Source organism: Hermetia illucens, chromosome 2 (assembly GCF_905115235.1).
Source record: "Hermetia illucens chromosome 2, iHerIll2.2.curated.20191125, whole genome shotgun sequence".
Classification (NCBI taxonomy): domain Eukaryota; kingdom Metazoa; phylum Arthropoda; class Insecta; order Diptera; family Stratiomyidae; genus Hermetia; species Hermetia illucens.
Window position 1 is genome coordinate 55,743,527 of NC_051850.1, and position 27,089 is coordinate 55,770,615.

General features: G+C 42.3%; 1 protein-coding gene across 1 annotated transcript; it reads right to left on the bottom strand.

The window, feature by feature from the left end:
- Window positions 1-3,212: 3,212 nt before the first annotated feature.
- Window positions 3,213-15,267, bottom strand: LOC119648662 (protein commissureless 1). Its single transcript, XM_038050444.1, has 2 exons — window positions 14,617-15,267; window positions 3,213-4,184 (listed from the first exon to the last, which is right to left on the bottom strand). The coding sequence occupies exons 1-2, from the start codon at window positions 15,047-15,049 to the stop codon at window positions 3,727-3,729; spliced, it is 891 nt and encodes a 296-aa protein (XP_037906372.1). The 5' UTR covers window positions 15,050-15,267; the 3' UTR covers window positions 3,213-3,726.
- Between the last annotated feature and the right edge of the window lie 11,822 nt (window positions 15,268-27,089).

A 27,089-nucleotide genomic window follows, 5' to 3' on the forward strand; every position in this document is an offset into this window, starting at 1 on the left:
CTCCTAGCTTTGAGACACTTTTTCCGGCATTCCTCAATTTCGGAATTCCACCAAAAATTAGGATTTCGTCTTCGGAAAGTGCTACGTCGAGGCATAGCGGCATCGCATGCCCGCTGCAATTTTTCCACGACCTGTGAAACTTTGTTTTGTGCACTTCCCGATAGCAATGTATCTTCCAGAAGTACCTCCTTGAACATTTCTGCGTCGAATTTCTTAGTTACCCAGCTCATCGTTATTCGTGTTAATGGCTTCAAATTATTCCTTTGCGAGGTTTGAAAGATGATAGCCTGATGATCGCTGTGTGTGTACTCCTCGCTGACACGCCACTCCAAGTCTCTGATTAAGGTATCACTGACGAAGGTGATGTCTACCACCGATTGCAATTCTCCCCTTCGGAATGTGTTTGCTCCCCCAGAGTTGGCAAGTACCACGTTCAAGTGCGAGAATGTCTCCAGCAATATTCGTCCTCTTGCGTTGGTTTCTCTGCTACCCCATTCTTCTGCCCATGCGTTGAAGTCGCCGGCTATTACTTTGGGGTTGTAGCGACTTGCATTGAAGGATAGTTTCTCCAGCAATGACGTAAATTCCTCTATTTCGAGGCTCGGTGCTGCGTAGCAGCTATAGATATATATCCCTCCAATCTTGGCACGGGTGAACCCGTTTTCTGGATGTCTTTTCGCATCTACTATAGCTTGGCTTCCGCAGCTCCATATCGCCGCCTTACTGGTTTTGTCTGCTATCCATACTCCGCTATGCAGATTTTCGTATTGTCCGTCTGTCTGTCTGTCTGTCTGTCTGTCTGTCTGTCTGTCTGTCACACCCAATTTATTCGGAAACGGCTAAACCGATTGTCACGAAAATTGGTGAGAGTATGTAATCTGGTGATCCCTTTACATGCAGTAAGTGGCGCCATCTTGTGTTAAGTTTAAAGGGGGCTCCCCGTACATGTGAATGGAGGGTGCAAATTTTTTTTTCACAGAATGTAGCCATATAGGGTATCAAATGAAAGGTCTCAATTAGTACTTTTCGAATCTGGTTCAATATTTGATATTAGATGAAACATAGGGGAGTGAGGGTTCAAAATATGACCCACAAAAAGTGTAACAGGTCTCGTTCTCAGAACCTATCTAACCAAAAAATCTGAAAAAAATCACAGTGGTGCATCTCTAGGAAATCTAGGCCTCAAAATATATCCGGTTCCGATATCTGCACAAATAAAGTTAATAATAGTATATTTCCACATTTTAGAAATTTACTCGGCACCCCCCCTTATGTTCATCCTAGAAGTACAAAATTTGGCATGCGTGTAATGAAGAATATAATGCACAGTTTGGTCAAGTTTGAAGAAAATCCAACTATTATTAACAAAGTTATAGGGGGTGAAACTTTACAATTTTTTGTGAATTTCGTGCACTCTACAACCCGCATGACGTCATCATCACATATCAATTCGTCAATACCACAACGAAATGAATTCTTATGAATTGGGTCGCAGACAATTATTTTGTTTAGTTTTTTAGTTATTTGTCAACCAGACATGTGTGTATGTAGGTATATAATATATGCGTGCTAATGAACTTTGCGGGTAGTGCCTAATTCAGTTAGATATAAGACGTAAATCGGAAATATGCGTACGATAAATTTAGATACGTGCATATATGTGTACAGTAGCTAATAGGCAGTTTGTTTGTTTAGGGTGAGCGTGATATTTATGGCTCTAATATGTACGTATGTCTCGTAGTTTGGAAAAATATGGAGGATTATGTTGGATTTGTAACTATATACGGACAGAAAAATGTGCGTCTCTTACATAAGATGAACACAAAACCTTTATACCCGAAACGCGAGCTTCCGGTATTCCGACTTGTTTCATCGCTTTCGAGAAAGATTTCGAAAGCGCCATTAGGAGGTATATCTGTAAATAGTGCCCCAGGTAGAAGGGGGCCATTCCGCAAGAAGAAATAGCTATTATCAGCACATGATGACGCAAAATGCCACGTGCTAAACGGAAGTAAAATCTAGGAGAAGTTTCGGGTCGATGGCGGAATCCAGCAGGGGGTCCGAAGAACGTGAAGAGTTCAATGGACTATGACATCTTTCTTTAAATATCTTGACTATGCTGATAATATATTTTTGTTCTCTCACCGGGACATCGACCTTGACCAAATGGGCCTTGTAAGTAAGACAAGTAAAATTGGACTGAAAATAAACACCTATTAATCCAAGGTTCTCAATCTGATGGGTCATCCCACTCTCCCTATCTGCATACATTAATCTAGGAAACGTGGTTTCTGTCAACGATGGCACCGAACTAGACGTGGCTCATCACATTAACAACACTAGATCTGCTTTAGCTGCGTTGTTATAATCGGAAAATTTAATTATCTTAACGCCAACATCAAGTTGAGACTGTTCTGTTGTAATGTTTTTTCTGTATTGCTATATGGAAATAGCACATTGAAAGTGATCGCCACTGCTACTCAAAAACTCCAAGCCTTCGTCAACACTAATCCGCGACGTGCCATCTGTGTACACTGACCAGGCCACACAAGCCAGTTACTCGTGGACGTGTTGATTAAAAGGCAGAAATAATAGTGGATAGGTCGCATATTAAGGAAGCACGACGACTGCATTGATGGCCAGACGATACAGCCAAAACAGTGGAGGGGGAGTGCAAGTGTCTCGGGAAGCGCTGGAGGGAGCTGAGGCACATTTCGACGAACTGCGAACGATGGGATGCGGGTCTCATTGATGCGCTTTTCCCCATTAAGGGTTAGTGGCGATCATATATTTCGGATGTGCTTCTTTTTCGTGACGCGCACTTTCCAAGGAAGAACTGGTTCGTGAAAGATTTGACTATTAACAATATTTGAAAGTAAATAAGGACCGCCTTAAAAACAGGTAGTGAACACAGGGAGTAAAATTCATTTTCTTTTTCAGAGCTGCAATCATAGGGCAGCCCACTCGACCTGAAAGTATGTCAACAAACTAACAACAATAGTGCACAAGAGTTGCTGATAGGATATGTCTGAATAATGTAAAGGCCATGCAAATATTATCCAAGGCCCGTTAAAGAGCATATCAACAACTTACCGTATATAAAATTCTCTGCAGATCGCCGTTTTCATATTCCTAGTTTTACTTACATGTAAAAGGGAACCTTTGCTCTAGGAGCAACTCCGAAAACCATAAGTAAATAAAGACGAACCAACTTCAAAATATACACATTTTATTTTCCACTTTGAAATACTCATCGTAGTGAACTTAACTCCTAAAATAAATATAAATCTCTTTATCACTAAAAATTTTTATCAGGAAACATAAATACATATAAACAATCAATCAATCATTTCTCACGTAGACCGAATTCAATCCTTCTTTGTACACATCATCGGAAAGAAAATCCATATTTACAAAATTTCATATCAATCAAACAAACAACTCACGGGAAACTTGAAATACGAAAAGTAAACATAATCACACGCCTTGACGCCTGGCTTACTCTCTCCGTCCGCTTTCTCCCCATTTCACCGACTACAGGTATAATACAAAATGCGCTCGACATTGTGAATTCCGCTAGGCCCGTCCTTTATACAAAATCAGCAGAAGGCGGCATACACAGATATATGCATATACGAAAAAAATCAGTCTCTCTGTACAATCGAATTAGTGCTCGAGTGTTTTTCGTCCCTTCCCAGAAGCAGGGCTACATCGCTGGATTTCATATCAGGATGCGACTACCACTTCCGTCAGAATGTTGCCACTTTCTAAACTTTGACTAGGAATAGTAACTTCGCGAACTGAGCCGATGGTGCCAGGCATTCTGTGGCCGTTATCACTATCCTTAGTTGGAAGCCCGAGGTTTCCTCCCACGACTGATAGGCCACTGCAGCCCGCGAAGTTGTCGTCTTCCCGGCTGACCGGTTCGCTTGCTGTTGCTTTAATGTTCTCCGGTTGTCGTTGCTGAAGTTCGCCTTGTTGCGAGTGATGATTCCACAATGACGGAAGCCACAGATAACCCAGTTGATGTTCATACTGCTGTGAATACAGGAGGAGGGCCTCACTGTAAGTCGGCAGTCCTGTCGCTATTGTGTAACACGGCGGTGACTCTATCTTGCAGAAAACATCCTCGGCTCCGTACGGTTGTTGTAAATCATTCGGGATTTGTGATTGAATATCCTTATCTGGAAAGGAAAAAGGAAAAACAATGTAGAAAGGCAGGAATAACATACTAAGTGGAAATTCACAATACCAACAATACATATCTGAGAACACACAACATTCCGATAAAGGAAAATTGAATTCTGTCAAAGAGAAAAGTGAATCGGACGTGAAAGACCGGGAAAGGCCGGTGGAGAGATAAGAAACCATCCGGCAAGTCGTTTCCTTTAAAGCAATTCATCATGAGCCCCGTCATCATCGACAGATAGCGTTATTTTGTTATGGCTACGGCATCATAAATGGAAAACGGGTAGGAATTCTTTTGAATTGAATTTCCTTCAATTTACATAAAATGATGAACATCTATTTCCTCCTCTAGTCAAATATCCTTGCGTCGTCCTTAATCAAAGAGCAATTTCTAGCGAATACCTACGATTCCGTTCCTATCGGCAATAACATCTAAAGCTATGGGGAGTTCCCAGGAACGGCTCAATTTACGTAGAAATAGTTTTTAAAGCTTTCTGGCAACCATTAGAAAGGGAGCACCTTTGAATGAGTTCGTTGCGGAATCAGGAAAGGTATTTTATATTCGAAAGCAATTTGTAATTCATATTTTCTGAAAATTAACGTTTTCGTTTGAAACTCTGATACCACCTTAAAGTTTTCTAGACAAATATAAAATCGATTTTTCATTTCGTTTCCCCCCTAACCCTTAAGTGAAGTAACAAACCGGCTTCCAAAGCATTTTGCAAAATCACGACTCAATTGACTGTCGCCTTCACTAATCCAAGAAGGATTCGTCCATTAGACGAGTGATACCTTTCGACTATCATTTACATTTGGCCCTGGTCAAGGGGCAGATGGAGGAATTATCTGGGTATATTTAGAGGATGTTTCCATGGAATGCAGCTAAAGATTCTTAAGTGGATCATAAAGACATCGAGAATGTAGTGGATAATATAAGAGATAAGGATCAGAGAGGCAGAAGGTAATGCAGAGTCCTCTGTATTGTGCATACCTCGCTCGTTTGCCAGGGACTCGAGAAATTAACAAGTGGATCCACTGAAATGTTTCCAAGTAATTTCACGTACATAATAAAATGGTACGCTTGAAGAGGGCATAAGGTTGAATGAAGGATAAAGATCATGACGAGGCCAAGGATGAAGACAACTTGCCTTGGCGGCTTGTCGTCCTGGCTCGCATAATGTATTGTACATTATCTGAATCCTAATTAGATTTCAAGTGGCGCAAAGTGAACTGCAGAGTCATTGAATATTAATTCATTAAATGATGAGGTTTAGGAAAGGTTAAATTCAAATTTAATTTGCTGGCTGGGAATGAGTGAAGACTAGTGAACTAGACATTGAATGGGATGAGAAGGCAATATCTAGGTCAAGTGCCTCCTATATATGTATCTCTGGTTAGTAGAATAAAAGGAATTATGTGTTGTGATTACGTAAAGCGCAATCGACCTGCCAACCTAGTTTAAATGCCAAAGCAATGTTAGATGTCGGATTCATTTATTTTAGAAGTCGTTTCGAATTGCCATGATTCCAGTTAGGGGATAGACAGGCACTTCCATAATTACTGGTAGGAGGAGTAGTCTATATCCTGGTCTTCCAATTATCTCCATCATTTATCACGAATCTTTGGCCTGTTGCTTATTGACTGACTGGGGAGTCGATATTTTTCGCAGTCCCATGACATGAGGAAGGATCGACTTTCTACCGGAAATTAAATACTGTTACCACACATATGAGTATATTCACTGGTGCTTCTTGAGTCTGCCTTTTTCATGGTCTGAAAAGGTGTTCCCGGGTCCAAAAAATACAATCTTCTACGAGCTTTTTCTCTGGATTCCTCACCTACTAGTCGCTCGCATTGATAAAAGTTGATTATACGCTACTGCACCAGATTACGCCGTGGGTCGGATTCTAGCGCACTAAAATCACAGCCTCATACGTTTCTGCTCATGTCCCCTCTGAACCATTATCAAGTGTTACTACGAATGGAAGGCTTTGGTCGACACTGTCGCATTAAGGTTACCCAGCCGGCGCATTACCCGGGCCCGTTCCAATTGCCGAAGTTTTTTCTATATTGTGGCTGATTATGGGGTTTACTGCAATCCGATTCAATTCTGACAATTCTGACTTCAATATCTTCTCTACGAGGTTGTGGGGGCTCATGTTTATACTGGAAACGTCGCTCAACCTTCTTTTTTCTTCCATGAATCTTAGACAATCGAACATAATGTGTTCCGCGTTTACGGGTGTGAATACACTTTCAAGAGACTTACTTAATCGGACGCGATGCAAGGACTTTATATAACTATCGTTCCCCGCAAGAAACTGCGCCAAATGATAATTTAATTCAAGATACCTTCGCTAGATCCATTTTTCAATACATGCGATCAGTGTATTCATCCAGAAATTCTTTTCGGAACTGTCACACTTTCGCTGCCACCTGCTGTGTAATTCCTATCTAGTGATAGGCCAACCTAGAAGATCTACGCATAGGATTGTAGACTACTTCTCCTACTGTTATTCTAAACTTCGCATTCTAATCGAAATTGGCCGGCAGTACGAACTTACTCTTCTCTAGTTCACAGCGTTGAGATAATTCTCTCTACTCTTGCGATTAGCAGTCTGCGGCAATATCTCATGCAGGATTCTTTCAGTGATTTCAACATTCAGACCACCACTCCCGATAAGACATCGGAAATTGATCGCGAAAAGTACCTCAACTAAGTGGCATATTGAACTAGGAGCTTAGATCAGCTAATCTCAATCTTTTTGGAGACCCCCATGCCCCATCTGCCGAGTTATAAGAGAAATGTTCACAGGTGAACTTTCTCTAGCATAAAAAGTCAGAATCCTTAAGTTTAGGGGATGTATACAGTACACTTTGGGCTGTTATGTAGCCCTTTTCTCCTCACCTTAAAACTCATCGGCTTTCCATTCTTTCAAACCTAAACCATTCCCTAATTATTATTGCTGTTTGATGGGATGTTCTTTGCGTTGAAAGAAAGGAAAACTGACCAATCATCATTAATACTATTACAATACTATTTAATTCTATAAAATAATCAGTGATCGCGCCACCAAAATCCCTGATATCTCAGTGTCACACCAAGCCAACCACACACTGTCATTAATGGCATCTGACATATAACGTTACAAATGTGGCTCCCCCACCTATATTTCACAGCTAGATAACTCCAGCCCCAGCTCCAAAATCCATCAAACACCGAGATCGTCTTCATAAAAAAGCAATTCAGGGTGTTTTCAATGAGTTCATACCAATGTTAACCATAAAAACTGGAAATTTATTTCAGTCATGAACGACATCTGGAAGGTACTTAATTTAAAGAAAAGATCGCTTCCTTGCTGACTATTTGGAAACAGATACTGTCTTTAATTTCTATACTTCAATCGAAAAAAAATGCTTACCCTAACCATCTCTCTAATTGCACCCCCAATATAAAAAAAAAAACATAAAAACGTGCGGAAGACAGGCGTGCCTTCAAGCCCCATTGGATCACCACTCCATCGGGCTTCACAATATTCGACTTAGAATCCTAAGCCCCCACTTTCCCGTCAACTAGAAGAACGCCCACATCAAAGGACCATCCAAGCTGAACATTGTGATAGGAATAGTTCTGCGCCAAATTTCCGGTTCGCCGACTAACATGATGAGCACGCACTGGCTATTAACAAGACATCTACAATTGCTTATATTGTCTTCTTCTTTCACTTCTGTCCAGTTCAATAGGACGTACACTAGTCGGTCTAATTCGGATTCACTACTTGTGTCGGTCATAGGCTGAATCCCATTGCAATCGACCATCTAACGTATCAAGTCGGCCTTTGGATCGTTTCCCATCGACCTCGATATCCAGATTCATCTGAACTGAAGGATTCGTATATAAGCTGACCATAATCCTCAAACTCCTAACAGGCTTTTAAAGGAGTGCCAAGCTAAAGTAAAACCCCAGCAACACGTGGCATTCTAATATCAACGTCGTTACAATCTCAAGAGTTCCATTCTCTCTACAACTTCCTTTTGACCTTTTTTTACAGGAAATACTCATGAACCAGGTTTACACGCAGCGATTTCAATGAAAATCTTACAATATTCCGATGACCTTATTCTGTATGCCAGCAGGGAGAAGTACGAAGTTAAGTTCGACTGAATTTATATTATATTTGGGTGAGATGTCCCGATGCCCGGCAAAGTAGTCAGCTAGCTATGTCTTAAGCGCAAATCGATTTCGCTTTCTAAACCGATACTCCTCCACGACAGTTGAAAAAGCTGGACCTGAAGGAAATTCAGATGTTACTCTACTGTTTCAGAATATTCAAAACTGCCGATGATACAAAGCTTCTACTATATCTAAGGAAATCATATATGAAATCTCTCTCATGCCACATCTATACGCTATGAAATTTTTTAAAAAGGAATCATCAGCATGTCGTCGAGTATTTGAAGAACGAAATCAATGAGGAAAACCTTTTTGTCAACCACTTCACTGTAAGTCTTCTCGTTAAGGAAGGTAGAATACTTCTTTCCATATTGTCACTACCAGGCTCAATACGCCATAAGTTGTCGCATCCGGGCCGAGCCCAATGGTGCGCGATCGTAATTGAGTGTCATACTCTTCTAGGGGATTTAGTTACCTCTGAACACGCACGGCGTTCTGGAGCATTTTTCAAAGCATACAGATGCACCGTTCCAATAATAATATTGCAGGACCTGCCTGAATTGGTTACAAATTGCTACTTCCGCGCTTTTAGGTTAGAAGGGTTATAATGCAGCCTCAATGTCAATCCATATCTGTCTTAGCAGATACCCACGTAAAGCTATTTGGCTGTAATTCTTATTCATTAAGGTGAATTATCCAACTAATCTACGTCATTTAGCGATAGTTACCTGGAGATTTCTTCCTATAGTTTCTATACACAGAAATCGATCAACGGATGGTACACCTACCCCATAGACAATCACTGGACAAGTAGTGAAGTCATTTTGAAACTCGATTAAAGATTTACATATGTAATTGTCGACCAGATAAGTTATATTATAATAGTTGATGAAATATATTCTCCACTCGTCTATATGAACAATTCAACTCAGAATGGTGTTCTGACCTACCCTAACAAATCAGATTCGTTACTGTCACATTAAGAGCGTTCAAACTTTCTGCACCCCACGTTGGGCGCAGTCCAGACAATCTTGGGGGCATTCAAAAGAACACGCAAAAGTGAAGGCAAAGTTGGGTGCAACTGCAAATTCTATTGGCAACAATTTGAATTTTCGTTCAACTAAGGTGGAAAAACAGAAGTATGCCCACATTTGCGAAGCGAGCATGTATTGACGCACATTCCGAGTTAAGACTTAGATGCGAACGGACTCAAAGAGTCATCATTCGATTGGTATTATAACTACCCTCATAGTTGACAATAATCAACTCATGGTTGATTTTTTGATCACCCCAAAATGTCATGGTACATTATGAAAGACGACTTGCGGGTGATCTTTGGGCCACTTCAAACATTTCATAGTTTCATAGTATCGTGAAGAATTTAATGCATGATATGTGAGCCACTTGAAGTGATCCCTTGTCAGTGCGCAAACATTTATTATACATAAAATTGTAAAGTGCCTAAGTACCGCCACCCAATTAAATGAAATTGCAACCCCACTCGAAAGAACTCACCTCCAAAATTAGGTAGATGAATGCGATAATATCAGCAGTGAACAAAAACCGCCACGAGAGAGTCATTTGAATATAGCTGAGCCGGAATGTACCCTCCGGAAAAGTATATTTTTAAACACTAACCCGGTCTCTATGCTACTACATTATATCACATGTTTGGTAACAATTAAACTCAATGTAACTTGACATTTTCAACCACTTTTCGAATATGTGGTGGACCCATTCCAGAGATTGATCATTCTGAATTAACTTGACTTTAGCAACATTAAACTAGGATGGAGTCCTAGCCGCCCTAAAATTCGACTAAGAAATTAGTTTGTAAAAATCATTGTTTAGCTTTCTTTTCTTTTTACCGAATGTCTGATCCGGCATACTTTTGTGGTCGCACAGGTTTATTGGTTTTTCAATTTTTCTTTCTCAAACCATCCAAACATTCTTCATGGAATCACTATCATCATAATAATAATCGTTGGCGCAACAATCCATATTGGATCAGGGCCTTGAAGTGTGTTAGAGCACTTCATTCAAGACCGTAACGGTACACTAGGAGGCAATGTGGTCAGCATTGCGCTCGCCCGAGATTATTACCCTGATTTGACTCAGGTACTCATTCACAGCTGAGTCGACTGGTATCCGACGTCAAATCACGATGCAAATACCACTATCATCATGGCCTTGTGATATTCTTTTGGCTTCATTGTTGATACATGTGTGTCCCTAATTCCCTGACTATAGTCTCTGGGCCAGCCAGACAATTGTCAGTGGGAGGTGGTGTTAGTTTTGTCGCATATCCCGACTCGACATTTTGAACCTGCAGATCCTGCCCAAACTCAATTGTCTGGTAACGCGAGAGCAGTACATCACCTTTATTATAGTTGCCGCAAACCCCCCCCCCCTGAAGCCCTTTTATCAATTGGAGGATGACCTGGTTGGTTGAATGTTTTACCGTCCTACCTACTTGTTCACTTTATAGGTGGAAAATCATATTTCTGCTGGCTATGAAGTTCATTGACATTCTTCATCGCATCTTATGGAGCTTTAACCAATCCAATCCTGTTTTGGTGAAAACTACCGACTGACTCTTATAAATTATTTTGTAATTCACTTTGCAATTAGTTCTCCATTTTGTCTTCAAGCGTTTCCCTTCTAGAAGAAGGTGATCCCATGTCACTTTGGTGCCGATGTCGAACCCAGGCTCGATGGCATCCCCATGTTTTTTTTTTTGCTTAATATAGAAACTAACCCTCTCAACATACTCGTTTAGTTTTGAATAGAATTGTGTCTCTAACATTTGTTAACCTGTTCATTGTTTGCATATCTAAAACCGCAACCAGGATTGGAACCCGTCAAACTGAAGTAGATGTCAAGACACTCGACTTTCGTTGGTGTTAAAGAGGCTAGGAGATGGTTCATTGAGGTGAGACCAGAGGCAACTTTTTGGGTCAAAGTAAGTACTGTTACACCCACTGTAAATGAATATTTCTTTATGATGAACTTCAAATCATTAGAATGACTCCCTTATTTCAAATTAAGTTTTGTACTTGGAGTCATGATTATGGCTTCTCTCCACCGCTTTTCGCAGCCTAACCCAATCTAATTTCCCAACGTTAGAAATCGATCGCGTAATTAATTCTTCAATAAATAAAAATACTAAGGCTTTAAACACATGTTGAGTTAGTTAAGATGATATCCCTTTTGGCAAATCAAATTGAGATTATGGGAATTCATCTTTTGAAAACAAATGCATTTAAGAAATGCAGATTCAGGACTGCCCCCTTTTCATCAGTAAAGAACTCGAAGAGAGAGTTCTCACCATGCATGTGAGGCACCAGGGTCTTGATGGTATCCCGACGCAAGTTTAACTGGTGCTCCGCCAACGGCCAGAATTGTTGCTCGAAGCGTCCAAAGATTGCCTGAAGGAGCGCATTTTCCCTGTCGCTGGTGAAAAGTTCCCCCCCTCCCTATCCTTAGCAAAGGAAAAGGGGGATCTGTATATCGACTGCTGTGTATGCTTGACATAGCCGAGAAATTTCTCGAAAATCTATCGAAAGTATACTCAATGAAGCGATCCGCGCTGCTGAAGACCTATCCCAAGACAGCTCGGGTTCAAAACAGGAAGATTCACGGTGGATGCTGTCATGTAGGTAGTGGATGCTGTTCCAGGGGAACAGCCGCCGATCCGACAGATAGTACTCCTTGATGCCAGAAATTTCCTTAATTCCGTAAGATGGAAAAATATGCTAGACACATTAGAAAACAGATTCCATTCAGAGAGGTGCTGAGGAGCGCTGGCAGATGAAGTCGTGTTGAACATTACGTCCGGGTTTTTGTTGTTGCGAAGAAGATTAAGCTCGACCGATGGAGGGACTGCATGGCAAGAAGTTCCTTGAACTAACAACCCCCCCCCATCCTCTCCCCTCTCGTTGATAAAAGGAATTCCCCGCTTCCTAAGCCGGGAGAGCTGGAGGGCTAGTCTGAAGTATGTTTCAAATGGATGGTAGTCCGACGGCGTACCGTTGCGGAAGTCCGAAAGTGGCTCTAAAATATTTGCACTCAGGCAAACGCATAGTTGAAATTGCTACCCACTTAGCAATAATTATCTGCAGCGAAGGATTTTGCAAACCATGGACGTGTTGGCGATTACTTTGGGAGACGAGAAATGCATCGACTATTCCAAGCGTAAGGTCAGCGACGTTGCAAAACGGGCCCGGATTCAGCAGAGAGACAAAAATGCAGCCAACCGAAAACCTTTTCTTAATGAGGAAGAAGGAAGGAAAGGTCCTGGCATTGCAGATTGAATCCTAAGCTTTTGCAATCATGTTTTATACCATACTTTATTTTAAATGAGTTTTCCCGAAAGTTGACTTTTTTAAACATTGTGGCATCATTTTTACTAGAAATGTTAATTGTTCACAGAACATCTCGTTATAGCTTCCCAAGCCAGGTTTGAAAATTTTGATTTATTCTATTTTCGCAGCCTCTAATAATAATAATAATCGTTGGCGCAACAATCCAAACGGATCCGGCCCTTGAAGTGTGTTGGAGCACTTCATTCAAGATCGAAACGGTACCCTGCAGGATTACAGTACCCTGTAGGAGGCAATGTCGACTTTTTTGATCTCGGATGGATAAAATGGCCGTTCAGGAGCCACAAAATCGTCCATGACATTTCGACAAGGACTATGGTAAGGACGTTTCAAAGACATAAGAAAAAAGACGACTATTTCTCAAAAACATTTTTGAAAAGTCAAAATATGTATGAATGAAGTAAAAAAAAATTATTAGATTATCTTCAGTGTTTGCTTTGAGATTAATTCCCAAAAGTAGGCCTGGAAATTCGGCTTGGTTGGAACTGCTCAATTGAAACACAGCCGATCACGTCTAAGGTTTCCATTCAGGAACACTTGGTCGCTAGATTGAGGCAGTTGGAATATGAAGAATGATATACCTATGGAGAAATTGTATTTTAATATGAACGTTTTCTCTAAGAAGTAAAATCAGTAATGATTTTTGTGTTCTTGAATTGAGAAAAATGCGAGGGAAAGTCAGAATATGGAGCATAGCCGGATTTCAAAATTGACAGAAACCTAAATTTAATCTGTGGAAAAAAATATAAAATCAATCTCCTTCCCCTTGCGGTGTTTTCGACCTAAACCTCTAAATGGTGGGCCAAATTTCTGAACTACAGGCAACACAATGAACAAGGGAAAGTCTTAAATGTCAGATGACAATTTGGAATAAACCTAAAAATTCGAACCAATACAGCTAACTTAAATAAGAAGCGAAAGCAGTGATGAGTGCGAATCCGCTATCATTTGATGAAGTTGAATGTCGAACGGACTTAGATGATTAAACAGGAGAACTCCTCCAAAACTGGAACACCATTAGCAGCCCACACAGTCTATATTTTCTCATCTATTTTCCGCAACTTCGTTGCCTATGCGACTTTAATCCAGGTTCGTTAATACCAGACTTAATTCTATACAAATAATAGCCAATGGAGTAGCTAGAGTGCAAAGTACCATAAAACTAATCCTCTGATAAATAAAAACCAATATCATAGCTGGCATATGGAAAAGTTTGTTTGCAAATGATCAAACATTGGATTTTAATAAAATTCAATAAAAGGGAATTTTTATAATTTGTCGCAAACACCGAATTTCGGGAATCAGTTATTTCATTTATCAGTGCAAGCTGTTCAAACTTTTTTCCCTCAGAAAAAAATACAAATTCGGAATCTCGGAAATAGTTTTTCCAAGGAAGGAAATTTCTCTAATTTTTGGTGTGGTCATACCTAGATCAACCTTAATTTTGTTGGAATAACCACCTTGGTGGCACCACCTAATTTAAGCCCTCCAGTTTTATTGCAAACTGAGTACATATGTACATATTTAGATGTGGTTCGCATTATGTTCCTTTTACTCCATCTGGATAACCCTAACTAATAAAATGCTTCTTGGCATAACTTCATATCAATCGTCCAAATACCGGTCCAAGCCCGGTGATTGGCCAGTTATACTCATTGCTTAGAAATTTCCCCATGCATTACTAGCGAAAGGTAGCGAAAGGAATCAATATATCCAAAGCGAGTTCTAGAGAATTAAAAATTAAATAAATTTTCTTTTACCATACTGTTTTCATATTGATTCTAAACGGTCATCCAGTTCAATTTTCTCTTTGACTATCCAACCCTGTGATCCCAATACTCAAATATTTACATAAAAAAATATGTTACTTACTGCATTTTTTCCATTCGACAAATTTCCGGTAGAAATAGAACGAGAAGACAATAAAAATCAATGACAAAACCACAAGAGCCACAACAGCACCAATCCACAGGTAATTCAGGATCTGATGAAAGTCCTCTGCATTCCCGTTCGATAGTTTTGCAAAGAGACTATGCAACCCATTGGTATCGCTATCACTGCCGCCATCACCGGCACTTAATCCATATCCATCAGACAATGAAACACTTGAATGACCTCCACTACCCACACCGCCCACTGCATTGCCACTACTCGCACCACCGAATGTGTTCCCGCCAACACTCCATAAAGCTGTGAAATTCTTAAAACCCGTGATCCTTTCAAAGTCTGAGCTTGACGGCACCACAAAGGTAATTCGTTCGCCGAGAATGTCCTGTGAAGGACCTGTTGGAGGATCGTCCTCCATGTCACGAATTGTATGATGATAAAACGTTGCCTTTCAGCTTCTGGATGAGTTCGACCACCCTCACTATTTCCATTCGATTTTCCGTAACTCACGAGGAACTCAACCTGGCCGGCGTTCGACGTATGAACTCACTTTCCCATGTCTTATCCGCACGAGACTTCCCGAACGACTGAAGCTGTTCCTGGCTGGGCAACATGTTTTTAGTCCAACACCGACCGAGTATCTGCTCCGGATGGAAAAGTATCTGATTCCCTATTCCATCCTCGAATTTAAGTTCTTAAAGCGAATCTACATAGAACGCAACGCACTGTGCCAAGTTGGTCACGAGTTGTTGGCTGCAATACAGAGGTAAATATTTTCCCCTGAAATGAATGACGTCATAGATGACTGGCAACATGTTGCCAGGAGGTATTGAATAAGGACATCCGACCAACCGAACATCAGCTGTTTTCCATCTTTCCTCCCTTCCCAAAGGACTTATTTGCGGGGCTTTCTTCCTTATGCACAGCGATGCGATGCATGGACGTAAAAATTGTATCAGTTTTCTTGCTCTCACTTGGGGGTTGGAAGGGGGTGGATAAAGTCTGTCTTTCAGAGTAATTATTGCACGGACCGATATTTCCTTCCCATTCCCTGTGTTCTAATAACATCCTTCGGGGAAAATCTTTTTTAATTTTCTGTATCTGATAATCTTTTCCTGAAATTTGCTGAAAGTGAAAGAGATTTCTGTTGACGTTGCATATGGTGGAATTTATAACATTTTTTCCCATCTTTGCATGGAAGTAGGACGAAGGGTTTTTTTTTTGGGTCGGTCGATGTTACAAGGGAAGCGGATTTTTATTGTCAGAGGGAAAATAGAGGGAGATTAAATTTTAATGTGCGTTTTTTGGCTCAATATGTGTTGTGAGGAATTTGACGATTTGACTTCAAGCTGTTATGTGCTGACCTGGAATAATATGAGGGAAAGAAAGGTTCATGCAGGATTTTAACTGAAAATATTTTATAAGCGCAACCACCATGAATAGTAACTGCGTTGGTAAGCAAAATATGTAAGGACTTACTAAACAATCGATAATTTGCCAACAATTAAAGTAGCCAAACTTCCCGAAGTTCCCGACTACCAGCTTGGAAGATTGGGATGATCAGATCACTCGGTAGGTGGCTTTTATTAGCCACGAGAATAGAACTACAGCTGGAAATTGGTTAATATCTCTGCAAGTCTGCCCGAAATTGACACGTGCTTTTATTCCACTAGTTTACTCAATTTAGGATGACATAGACAGTGATCATGATATTTCTGCCTTTATGATAACATATTTTACAAATACCCACAGTCTCAGAGCATCACCCCTGTAATTGACAACAGGGTGAGCCTTGAATCGTACAACTATTCAAAATAACAGTGAATCTTCAATAGAACTACAAAAATATAAACTGTAATCAGTCCGAAATTTAAAGCTAATCGCATCAGTTATAAAAGTTATGTAGGTTGTTATGTAAAATGCAATTGTCCTTTCATACCACGTAGGATATGGAAGCTTCCCATTCATCCCATGATTACGATATATAGGTAAAGGAATTGCCACATGTTCAGTTCGAAGTGTTAGATCCTTTTGTACATTTCAAACTGTTGCACATAGAAACAGGAATCAAACAAGATCCCTTCGCCAAAAGGAGGGGATAAGGCAAGGTGGGCCAGGAAAATACAAAACCAGAGTCGTGATGGTTAAGCACTACCCTCTTCATCTTCTTACCCCAGTTTCGAATCCCAACGTAGATGTTGGCGTTCATATCCAGCATTAAGTGTGATGATAGTAAAACTAGAGCACAGTCACACTGATAGCTCAAATTTTGTGGGTACCTTTAGTCTACAAAAGGGGTGAAAAGAGTGGCAAAAATCAACCCCGCACTTCAAATTTCTGAAGATTTTATCTCCATACAACATGCGATATTTTGTGCCGTCATATGTTTAATCTTTATTGAGTATAGGGCATCCACACAGTCTATTTGTTGTTATTAGTATTTCTTCCTGTTTCCTATTTTATTTTCAATGAAACTGCAAGTGATAAGCTTACAGAAGTGGAGGCAAGCACAAAGATAGACAACACATTGTAAAATACTGTAAACTTATCCACTTTATCATTGCCTACTATGTAATATTTTCTCTAAAATACTGTAAACTCATATGTACCGGCCTACTAAGTATAGGTAAAAATTGTATAAAATAGGAAATATAAATTAAAAATACATAGTTCGTTGGAACTATCGAACACAAGCCTAACGTGTTTTATTCTGTGGAGTCCAGGCAATTTGCTGCTCCCAAAATTTACACTGCTTGACTAGATCATTGTGGAGTTCAGGCAATTGCTGCTCCCATAGCTGGTTAGTCTGGAGTTTTGGCATTTAGCTGCTCCGACTAACCATAATCTAATTTACAAAGAAAGAAGAGTAAGGTATTGCCAAGTGGACTGGCAACAACCACATAAGGTGGCACATCACAACATTCATAACGGCCGGGGGTCGAATCCAGAGCAACGAGATCGAAGGGATAACGCTCTATCCCCTTAACCATCAAATAAAGAGACATTAGCTGCTCCAGTATGCCTGCATATAGGATTACAGATTCATTCCTTGTTCACACTGTCGCAAGTTGGAGATGAGGGAGCGGTGATCTAAATACCACACACTACTCCACAATGATCCGAAGGGCATTAATGTGCCCCGTACAGCAGGAATCAGATCGGTAACCAGCCTTCTTTCTGTCGATCAAGCTTTCGCAGTGTTTTTTTTATGCATTCCACGATTCTTCTTCTTTTTCTTCAGCCTTTGTCCCGTTCACAAGCGGGGTCGGCTCGTCGTGATCGGCTTCGCCATTTGGCTCTATCGAATGCCTGATCTGGGTGCAATCTCGAGGCTTTCAAATCCCCATCCAGCGTATTAAGCCACCGTTGCTTAGGTCTGCCTTTTGGTCGTTTACCATCGACTTCGATGTTCAGACCAATCTTTGCAAGTAATTTCTCGTTTGCACGAATTGCGTGACCATACCATCGAAGACGCCTCTCTCGCAACTTTTCCACTATCGGTGCAACCCCATAACGATCGCGGATATCCTCATTTCGGATGTGATCTAAACGTGTGACGCCACTAGTCCAACGTAGCATCTTCGTCTCCATTACCGCGAGACGCCGTTCATTGACTTTTATGGTCGGCCAACACTCAGAACCATGGAGAGCGACTGGACGGACGACATTGCGGTAAATTTTCGATTTGAGACATTCGTTGACACGTCGATCACAAAGGACACCAGTTGTGGAACGCCACTTCATCCAGGTTGCGTTAATGCGTGAAGCAATTTCATAACGCAGTTCTCCATTGGCTGATAGCGTTGACCCGAGCTATTTAAATCGCTCAGTTCTGGGCAGATCACTGCCGCTGACAGTGATTGTGCCTATTTCATGGGGATCGGTCGTCAAAAATTCAGTTTTGTTTAAATTCAATCTGAGACCGTGTTGCATGAGGCGATCATTCCATTTTTGAACAAGTTGCTCGAGATCATTTTTGCTATCAGATGCTAGGAAAACATCATCTGCATAAAGCAGTGTGTAGGGCGCTGGACGTTGGATATCCCGTGTGACGGTGTCCATAACAAGGACAAAGAGGAGTGATGAGAGGGCACTTCCTTGATGAACACCAACAGAGACACGAAGCGGTTTTGATACACCCGCCATACTTCGAACTTTACTTTTCGGATCGTGGTAGAGCAATTGAACCCAGCGCACGAGTTCTTCTGGCACGAAGTGTCGTCGTAAAGCATACCAGATGAGTTCGTGTGGTACACGGTCAAACGCTTTCTCTAGATCCAGAAAGGCAATGTAAAGAATGCGATGCTTCTCCATGAGTAACCGTGCAGCGTGTATTGCGTCAGTAGTTCCGCAGTTCTTGACAAATCCGGCTTGATTCACGGTTATTTCAACGATTTCGCGAATACGGTTGTCAAGAATGCGTTCAAAAATCTTCATGGTATGGGAAAGTAACCGGATCGGACGGTAATTTGAACATTCTGCTGGGCTACCTTTCTTTTTCCATATTGGAACAGTGGTACTTTCTTGCCAGTCAGATGGTGTTCTTCCTTGCTGAATAACCCGGTTAAAGAATTCACTGAGCCACAGTGTTAGGTCCCAGCTCTTCGCTTTCCAGAGCTCAAATGCGATGTCGTCAGGTCCTGTTGCTTTCCCCGATTTCATTTGTTTTATTGCCTCCTCGACTTCAGTTGCGCTGATAGGTGGAACTGGTCCAAATGTCGGCAATGATTATGGAAGTGGAAGATGAGCAAATTCTTCAGTTGAAATCTGCTCGAAGTATTCTCGCCATCTATCCGTTGCGGCTCGACGGTTGGTAAGCAAAGTACCGTTGTTGTCATTAACACAACAGAAGTGTTCGATATCCTGTGTGCGTTCATCACGGCTTTTAGCAAGTTGATACAGATCTCTCTCGCCATCCCGAGTGTCCAGTTTATCGTAAAGATTTTTGAAATGGTTCGCTCGGGTGACAGCGACCGCTTTCTTTGCTTCCCGGTTGGCATTCTTATAAATTTGCCAATTAGCAGGCGTTTTATCGTCGAGAAATTTGTGGTAGAGGCGTTTCTTTTCACGGACCTTCATTTCAACATCATCATTCCAAAGCCAAGTATCTCGGTTGATGTACCGCTTACCCGGCTTGGTGACCCCGAGGGTTGCAAAGGCCGCTTTGTGGATCGTGTCTTTCATTTGGTTCCATGATTCTTCCACATTCGTAATGGTTGGCAATCGTATGAGTGAGACCGTTTCTTCCTTCTTCTCACCAAATCGCCACCATTTAATGCGCGGCGGGCCAGTGCGTTCCTCACGCTGTTTTATCGGTGGCTTAATTCGCAAGACAGCAATCAACGGCTGATGTTGAGGTGCGATGGTCTCATAGGGAACAACTTTGCAATCAGTGACAGTGGTAAAATGTTGACGTCTTATGAGAATATAGTCGATTTGCGTTTTATTGTTCCCACTATAAAATGTGGGAAGATGAGACAATCGTTTGATGAACCATGTATTCATAAGTACAAGGTCATGGGTGTCCGCAAAATCGATTATACGCTCGCCACCTTCATTGCGCGCTCCGAACCCCTTTCCCCCATGGCACCTGTTACCGTCTGCCTTTTCACCCACATGACCATTAAGGTCGCCGGCAATGATTATGTAGTCGTCAGCAGGCACGTGACAAGTCTTTTCCTCGAGAAGTTGCCAGAAGGCATCTTTCTCGGCATCAGGTCGGTCTGTCTGTGGTGCATACCCGGTGAAGAAGTGAATAGTGCGATCAGCTGATATAATGGTGAGCTTCATCAGCCGATCATCAAATCGTTCGACTTCTTTAATGGCATCACGGAAACCCTCTGAGATGGCAATGCCAACACCATATTGAGTGTGTGGGTTACCAAAATAGAGAAGTTTGTAGCCATTTTTACCGCGTTCGCGCTCAATGTCGCAGCTTTTGGAACCAGACCATCGGGTTTCTTGCAGAGCGTAGATGTCAATGCACTTTTTCCGAAGGGCTCTTGCGAGTTCCTCCGTCTTTCCAGTTAGGGTACCAACATTTAGCGTGCAGACACGTATTTGTTTTGTTCGTTGTGTGCGGACTAACTTGCTTACGTCCTGACGCCGTCCATGCGTCAAGAACCCTTGCCCATTTCTCGACAGGACCGGGGCCCGTCCTGCCGCGTCGATTGGGGTGGACGCCCTAGCATTTCTCCGAGGCCTGTGACTTAATCCGCTCATCATGTTTGTAACGACACTCTATGCATTTTCTTGGTCGACCTGTCGCGGGGCCTGTCACCAAGAGAGATCAGGTGGGATTTAGCATAGTAGAATATCTCCAACTATACTCTATTTATCTCTTTCCCTGATCTCAGCATTTTATTTTTGTTTTACTGAGGATAGTACAGAGTACGTTGCCTCAAGCCCTCCTCCTTTACCTGGGCTTGGGACCAGCATACTATGTTAATAGCATGGCGGATTATTTTAGTAAATACCTTCGCGACGGCAGAGAGCAAGCAAATACTCCTCTAATTGTCAAAGCAAATACCTCTCTTATTGTAATACTCAAGTCGGGTGTAGTTCTTCGGAATCTAATTGATCATCCCTTTTTTCCTCTCATTCGGAAAATGAGTGGAAGTATCGCCTCTACAGAATCTGCAGGGGCTGCGCTGAACAGTTCCGTCAAACCCCGCGGTTTACTTCATTTCAGCGCGTTGATAACAATATAATCCGCAAAAGGTGGAACTTCACTGGATGGTAAGTGATTCAGAATTCCAGATTCCATCTATTTAACTGCTCACCACCGTAGATGAGAAACCTACCGTTGGCTTCCTTCATGGGGCCATCGAAAGGCATACAACCACCTGCAATTTCTTTCATAATTCGATATATAGAAGCGAAGTCGTTGCCATATACGGCAGTTTCTCCTTCTCTCGCCAAACGTATGGTATAAATTCTCAGGATATGGTACGCTGAACTGCCAATTGTTCATGTGTAGACTAGCAACCTGATCAACCTCATTTTGAAATTTTCTTGCAATATCAGGACATCAGTTTGTTTTTGGAATGTGCGTGCGCCCCTTAGCAACTGCATCGAGGATATAATGCTCGTTTTCTCCAGCTTGAACAAGAATTGCAGAGTTACAAGGTAGGCATTCTGGGTTTACGTGAGGTTAGATGATGTAACTCTGGAGAGTACTCCTCTCCATCCCAAGTGAGCCGGAATCCGGCGTAAGGCTGATGCTTACGGAATGCTGACTCCAATGTTACGGTTCAAAATGCATCCAGGAGAGGCTTCCTAAAAGTGACATTGTGATCGTGGTGGGTGACCTGAATATCAACTTGGACTCTGACAACAATCGGACATGTAATCGCGAAACAGGCTTGGTGACTGCAACGACGATAACGACGAGAGGTTAGTGGGTTTCTGTAGATTTTACGGTTTTAATTTTGGTGGCGTATTGCTCCGGCAGCAAATTTAGGAGATAGCTCCTGTACTTAAGGGCTGGCCAAATAGAAAACAGACTGTCCACACGAACTGTCCGTGCCACAGTATGTCGCGAAAAGATGATGTTAAACAGCACGTGAACTGTTTACAACGGACTATTTTTATTCCGGTGTCCGGTTAGCTGAGTGGTTAGAGACAAGGCTAACGTACAGAAGGTCGCGGTTCAAATCTCACTGGTGGCATTGGGATTTGTATCGTGATTTGACGTCGGACACCAGTCGACTCAACTGGGAATGAGTACCTGAGTCAAATCAGGGTAGTAATCTCGGGCGAGCGCAATGCTGACCACATTGCCGCCTACAGTATACTGAAGTGTACCGTGACGGTCTTGAATGAAGTGCTCTAACACACTTCAAGCCCCTGATCCAATATGGATTGTTGCGCCACCGATTATTATTATTATTATTACATTTTTATGCAAAAAGCGCTGGGAATTTCATTTCCAAGATGATATCCGGTAAAGAAGAACTTCTAGTTTTTACGGTATCTATTTTTCCTGTCCATCGAGAACTCTGTAATTTTTCACAACGTGTCCCTAATCCACCGCAGACGGGTCTGGTCCGATGCGATAAACCACTTGCTGCTGAATTAAGATGATGCAGTATTTCATAATGCAGAGTTTGGACAGTCCCCCCTATCCCCGCGGGCAATCCGTTTTCTGTTTGCAAGTCCTTTAATGGTAGCTTGCCTTCACTTGCGTGTTGCACCCGTGGTCCTTGCAGGGTTAAAAAGCTAAAATCCCAAAGTTCTGCATTGACCGCTTTTTTGATCCAACTGTCGTTCGACAGTGGGGGATGATCATACGGCAGATGCCTTGAATAATCCGCATGGAAATATTGGTGCGGCTAACATGCGGATTGCATATTGCTGCGCCAAATGAAATGAAATGTCCTCAAACCGAGTAAATCTGCGAGGGTGGGCGCTCCCTGCACAGCTATCTATCATTGCGCCTTGCAGTTTCTGTAGACCTGTAACTTCCACTTATACAAAAGTAGCATGAATCCGAGATCTTACCCAGAAAGTATATGGTTAAAATCTTGATAAACGACACCCAGCTTAAGTGTGGCAATTTGAGATATATTTGGGAGCTCGCTGCCGTCGTAAAGGTAATAGCTAGAATTACCTTGGAATGCATCAAGGAATACATCGACAAGGGCGTGGTTGCGTGCGGATACAATGTAAGTGATCATCGATATTTCCGGGTGGATTGTTAAGAAATTGCGCAGCAAGAACATCTTCTCACTGCTGAACGACAGTAAAGTCACTTTTAGAATGACTCTCATGAACTTTGTATTTGTAGTTCCTTATAGCATGTTTCCACTCTACATTTGAAATCTCCCTCGGTGATAGCACTGCACAATTACGATGATACGAATCTTGGATTAGAATCTCGCGGTCAGAATATTGACTGCAAAACGGCTCACACGTCATAAGGGCATGCCTTGTGGTAGCCGTCAATAAAAATACGTCACCAGATACGCATAGTAGACGCGCTTTCTGAAGTACAAAACTGCAATGCGGTAAGAGGGAGGAGAATGCTCTTAGAGTACCACCATCTCAGTTGCGCGGAAACAACGTACTCCTGGGGTCCGTCATCGGTGTCATACCAGAACCTCCTTTCGGTTAAGTAACTATAGACGATAGCAGCGAAATAGGCGGGAATACCAACCTTCGCTAGGGATTTGCGTATTAGATTCCAATTGGCCGAATTGAATGCATTTTTCACGTCCAGGGTTACTACCACCGCCGCTGGAAATATTCCTTCGGACATGCACGCTTCGAACAACTCAGCGAACATGTCCGGCAGGATTTCACGGCAAACTTAAGGACCTTATTCGGTACTCCGTCCAGGCCCGGCGCTTTATTGACTCCTATTCTACCGCAGATCTCCAGAAGCTGGTCACTGGTGACTGGCGGGATTGCCGTCACATTCAGAGGTGGTTGGAATATGTCAGTGCTCTCCTCTTGCCGGGCGAATAACCCCTGGATGATTTTCAGCAAAAGGGTGGGACACGTGATCTGCGGAGATAGATGGCCTCTGAATCGTCCCATCATAAGCTCTCCCCCACGGGTTCACGTCCGCTTCTGAGCAGAGCTCCTTCAAGCATTTCCCCTTGCTACGCTGGATGGCGAGCTTGAGGGTTTTGCGGGCTGTCTTATAGGCGCACTCTTTCTGCCCCTGATCGACTCTACCTCCCCCTCTGATCCGCTCTTCTGGCTTGGTGCCAGGCTGCTCGAAGACCGGTCAGTACATCATTCCAGTTTGGTCTTCTACTGGGGAATGAGCACCTCCTAGGCATGGACGCGTCACATGCTTTGGCGATGCATTGAGCCAGATGGACGCTCTTTCCGTAGAGGCGCCTGCTTTATCAGGTTAATCTAACCACACCTCTATGAAGGTCTGCTCATCCAAAGATTTTGCAGACCAGCCTGAAATCTTTTTCGGTTTCGCGCATGATAGCTCTTTGGCCTGAGACTCGACACATGTCTCAAAGAAGATTGCCTGGTGATCGCTGTGGGTTTGGGGTTCGCTGACGTACCAGTACATACCACGCGCCAGCGAAGGACTGACAAAGGTCAGGCCTACAACTGAGCCTGACCCCCCTTTCTGGAAGGTGTTTACAGCACCTTCGTTAGCCAAAACTATGTCCATCTGCGCGAAAACCTTTATTAAACTGCGCCCCCTAGCATTTGATCATCTGCTACCCCACTCTAGGGCCCAAGCATTGAAATCACCAGCAATCACCTTTGGACTTCGTCTCCTTGCGTCGAGAACAAGATTATCAAGCATTTGCTCGAATTCAGACAGTGTCAAACTTGGTGGGGCGTAGCAGCTGTATACATATACACCACTTATTTTCGCCCACACAAAGCCAATGGCTGCCTGACTTGCAGTACATTGTATGGCCTGTCGACCGCAAGTCCACATCGCCGCTCCACCAGTCGAATCTGTGACCCATATACCATCGTGACGGTTTCTATATGGTTCACTTATGATGGCAATTTCCATCTCAGATTCGAACGTGGTCTGCTCAAGTAAATCCTGACCCTGCAATGATTCAGATTTATTTGAATAAACATCAGTTTCCTTCCTAAATTCCGGACATTTACTACTTCCGGCAATATTCTGTTTATCCTGTCCCTGTTTTACTTCGCACAGTAGGCATTTGGGATACCTATTGCACTCTCTGGCAATATGGCCTTCCTCCCCACACCTTCTGCATCGATCGGATCGATCAATGCTGCTAGTGCATGCCTTCGCGAAGTGCCCAAACATGAGGCATTTAAAGCACCTCTTCAGTGAAATTTGTTTTCTTAACCCGGTCTTAGATTTGACATTTGTTGGAAATGTGAAGAGTGCAGAGGGTTGAAAATGATCATTCCTTTAAGGGGGCCATTTTCAGAAAATGCCAAACCGAAAAATCTGAAAAAAATCAGGAGGCTGCCACTATATGGTGCCTGGGCTCCGAAATACCTTCCATACTGATATCTGCACAAATAAAGTTAATAATGGTATATTACTACAATTGTTAGCAATTGGCTGCAAAACCCCCCTTAATTTCATGCTAGCACCACGCAACAATATGACATGGAAAATGATCTTACCAAGTTTGGTGGAAATAGCACTATTACTAACAAAGTTATAATAGGTCAAAGCTGTCGCTTCTTTGCAAAGTCAAGACTATGAATGTCAATACCATCCGAAAGTGGATATTCTTACATAATATATGCATATATAACGTGTGACGTACTAAGAAATACACAAAACCTTTCGTACCTGAAGCGTCCAGCTTCCGGTTTTCCGACTTGTTTATTTTTTCGTTCGTTTTGAAATAGCTAGACCTTCTTAAAGATACCTGCTATCGCAATAGGCAGATGACCTAACCGATGTGAACTTCGCTTGCAGTGAAAGCTGTTTTCTCCGGTTCAATAGTCATACTTAAAAACGCAGTTCCGCGTTCCTTAGACCTAGAAAATCTATCTCCTGCACTGATTGCATTCCTAGCGGGACCGTTTAATTTGGCAAATCTCCTCTAAGTAACAGAGACTTTATTCCTGTTAGTATATATCGACAATGGCAACGTGATAGATGGGAATACCGATCGTCGCCGTGGAATGTCGCCAAATTGAATGCATCCCTCATATCCAGGGTCACTGCTATGGGTTGGCAGATCAAATTATCAAATCTCAGAGGTAAATTTGGATTTCAAGAACTAAAAGCAATCTAATGCAGGTTACCCTCTCCAATATTTTCCCCAAAGTGTTTAGTAGACTGATTTCCGGTTGAAGGTTTGAGAGCCTTAGGTAGTTACACCACCTTCTGCCGCTCCCGTGCTATAGGAAATATTTCCCCGGATATGCACGCTTCGAACAGCTCCGCAAACATATCAAATCTAGATTTTACGGCGAACTTAAAGGCTCCGGAGGACCGGAGCTTTCTGGAAAGTGTCCACGCCCATTTCTTGCTGGGAGAACAGTCCCTGAATGATTTCCAACAAAAGAATAAGGCACGTGATCTATGGCGATGATCGGCCACTGAATATTCCCATCCGGATTCTACAGACGCTCTGTCACGCGATTCCGTCCGTTTCCAAACAAAATTCCTTAAAACATTTTTTCTTGCTCTACTGGCTAGCTAGCTTATAGGCTTGTTCTTTTAGCAGCTGGTACGTCCCATCTACCCCACATCCCCAATGACTGTCGGCATTTTCATCCGTATATCATAAGGTATAGTGCGCGTGTTACTACCCATCATGAAGGAGCCTTGAAAGGAATTTTCTTTGGTTAATGCTGGAAAAAATCTCGAGCTTATCTTATTGTAGAAAGGCAACGAGTCCATCGTTAGATAATATAGGCCTTTGGTAGTTCCAAATAATCATCGCATAAAATAGTCTTGAATTAATAATTACGTTATAAACATTAAGTAAAAATGCATCTTTATTACCAAATTTTATTTCAGGTGTACCTGA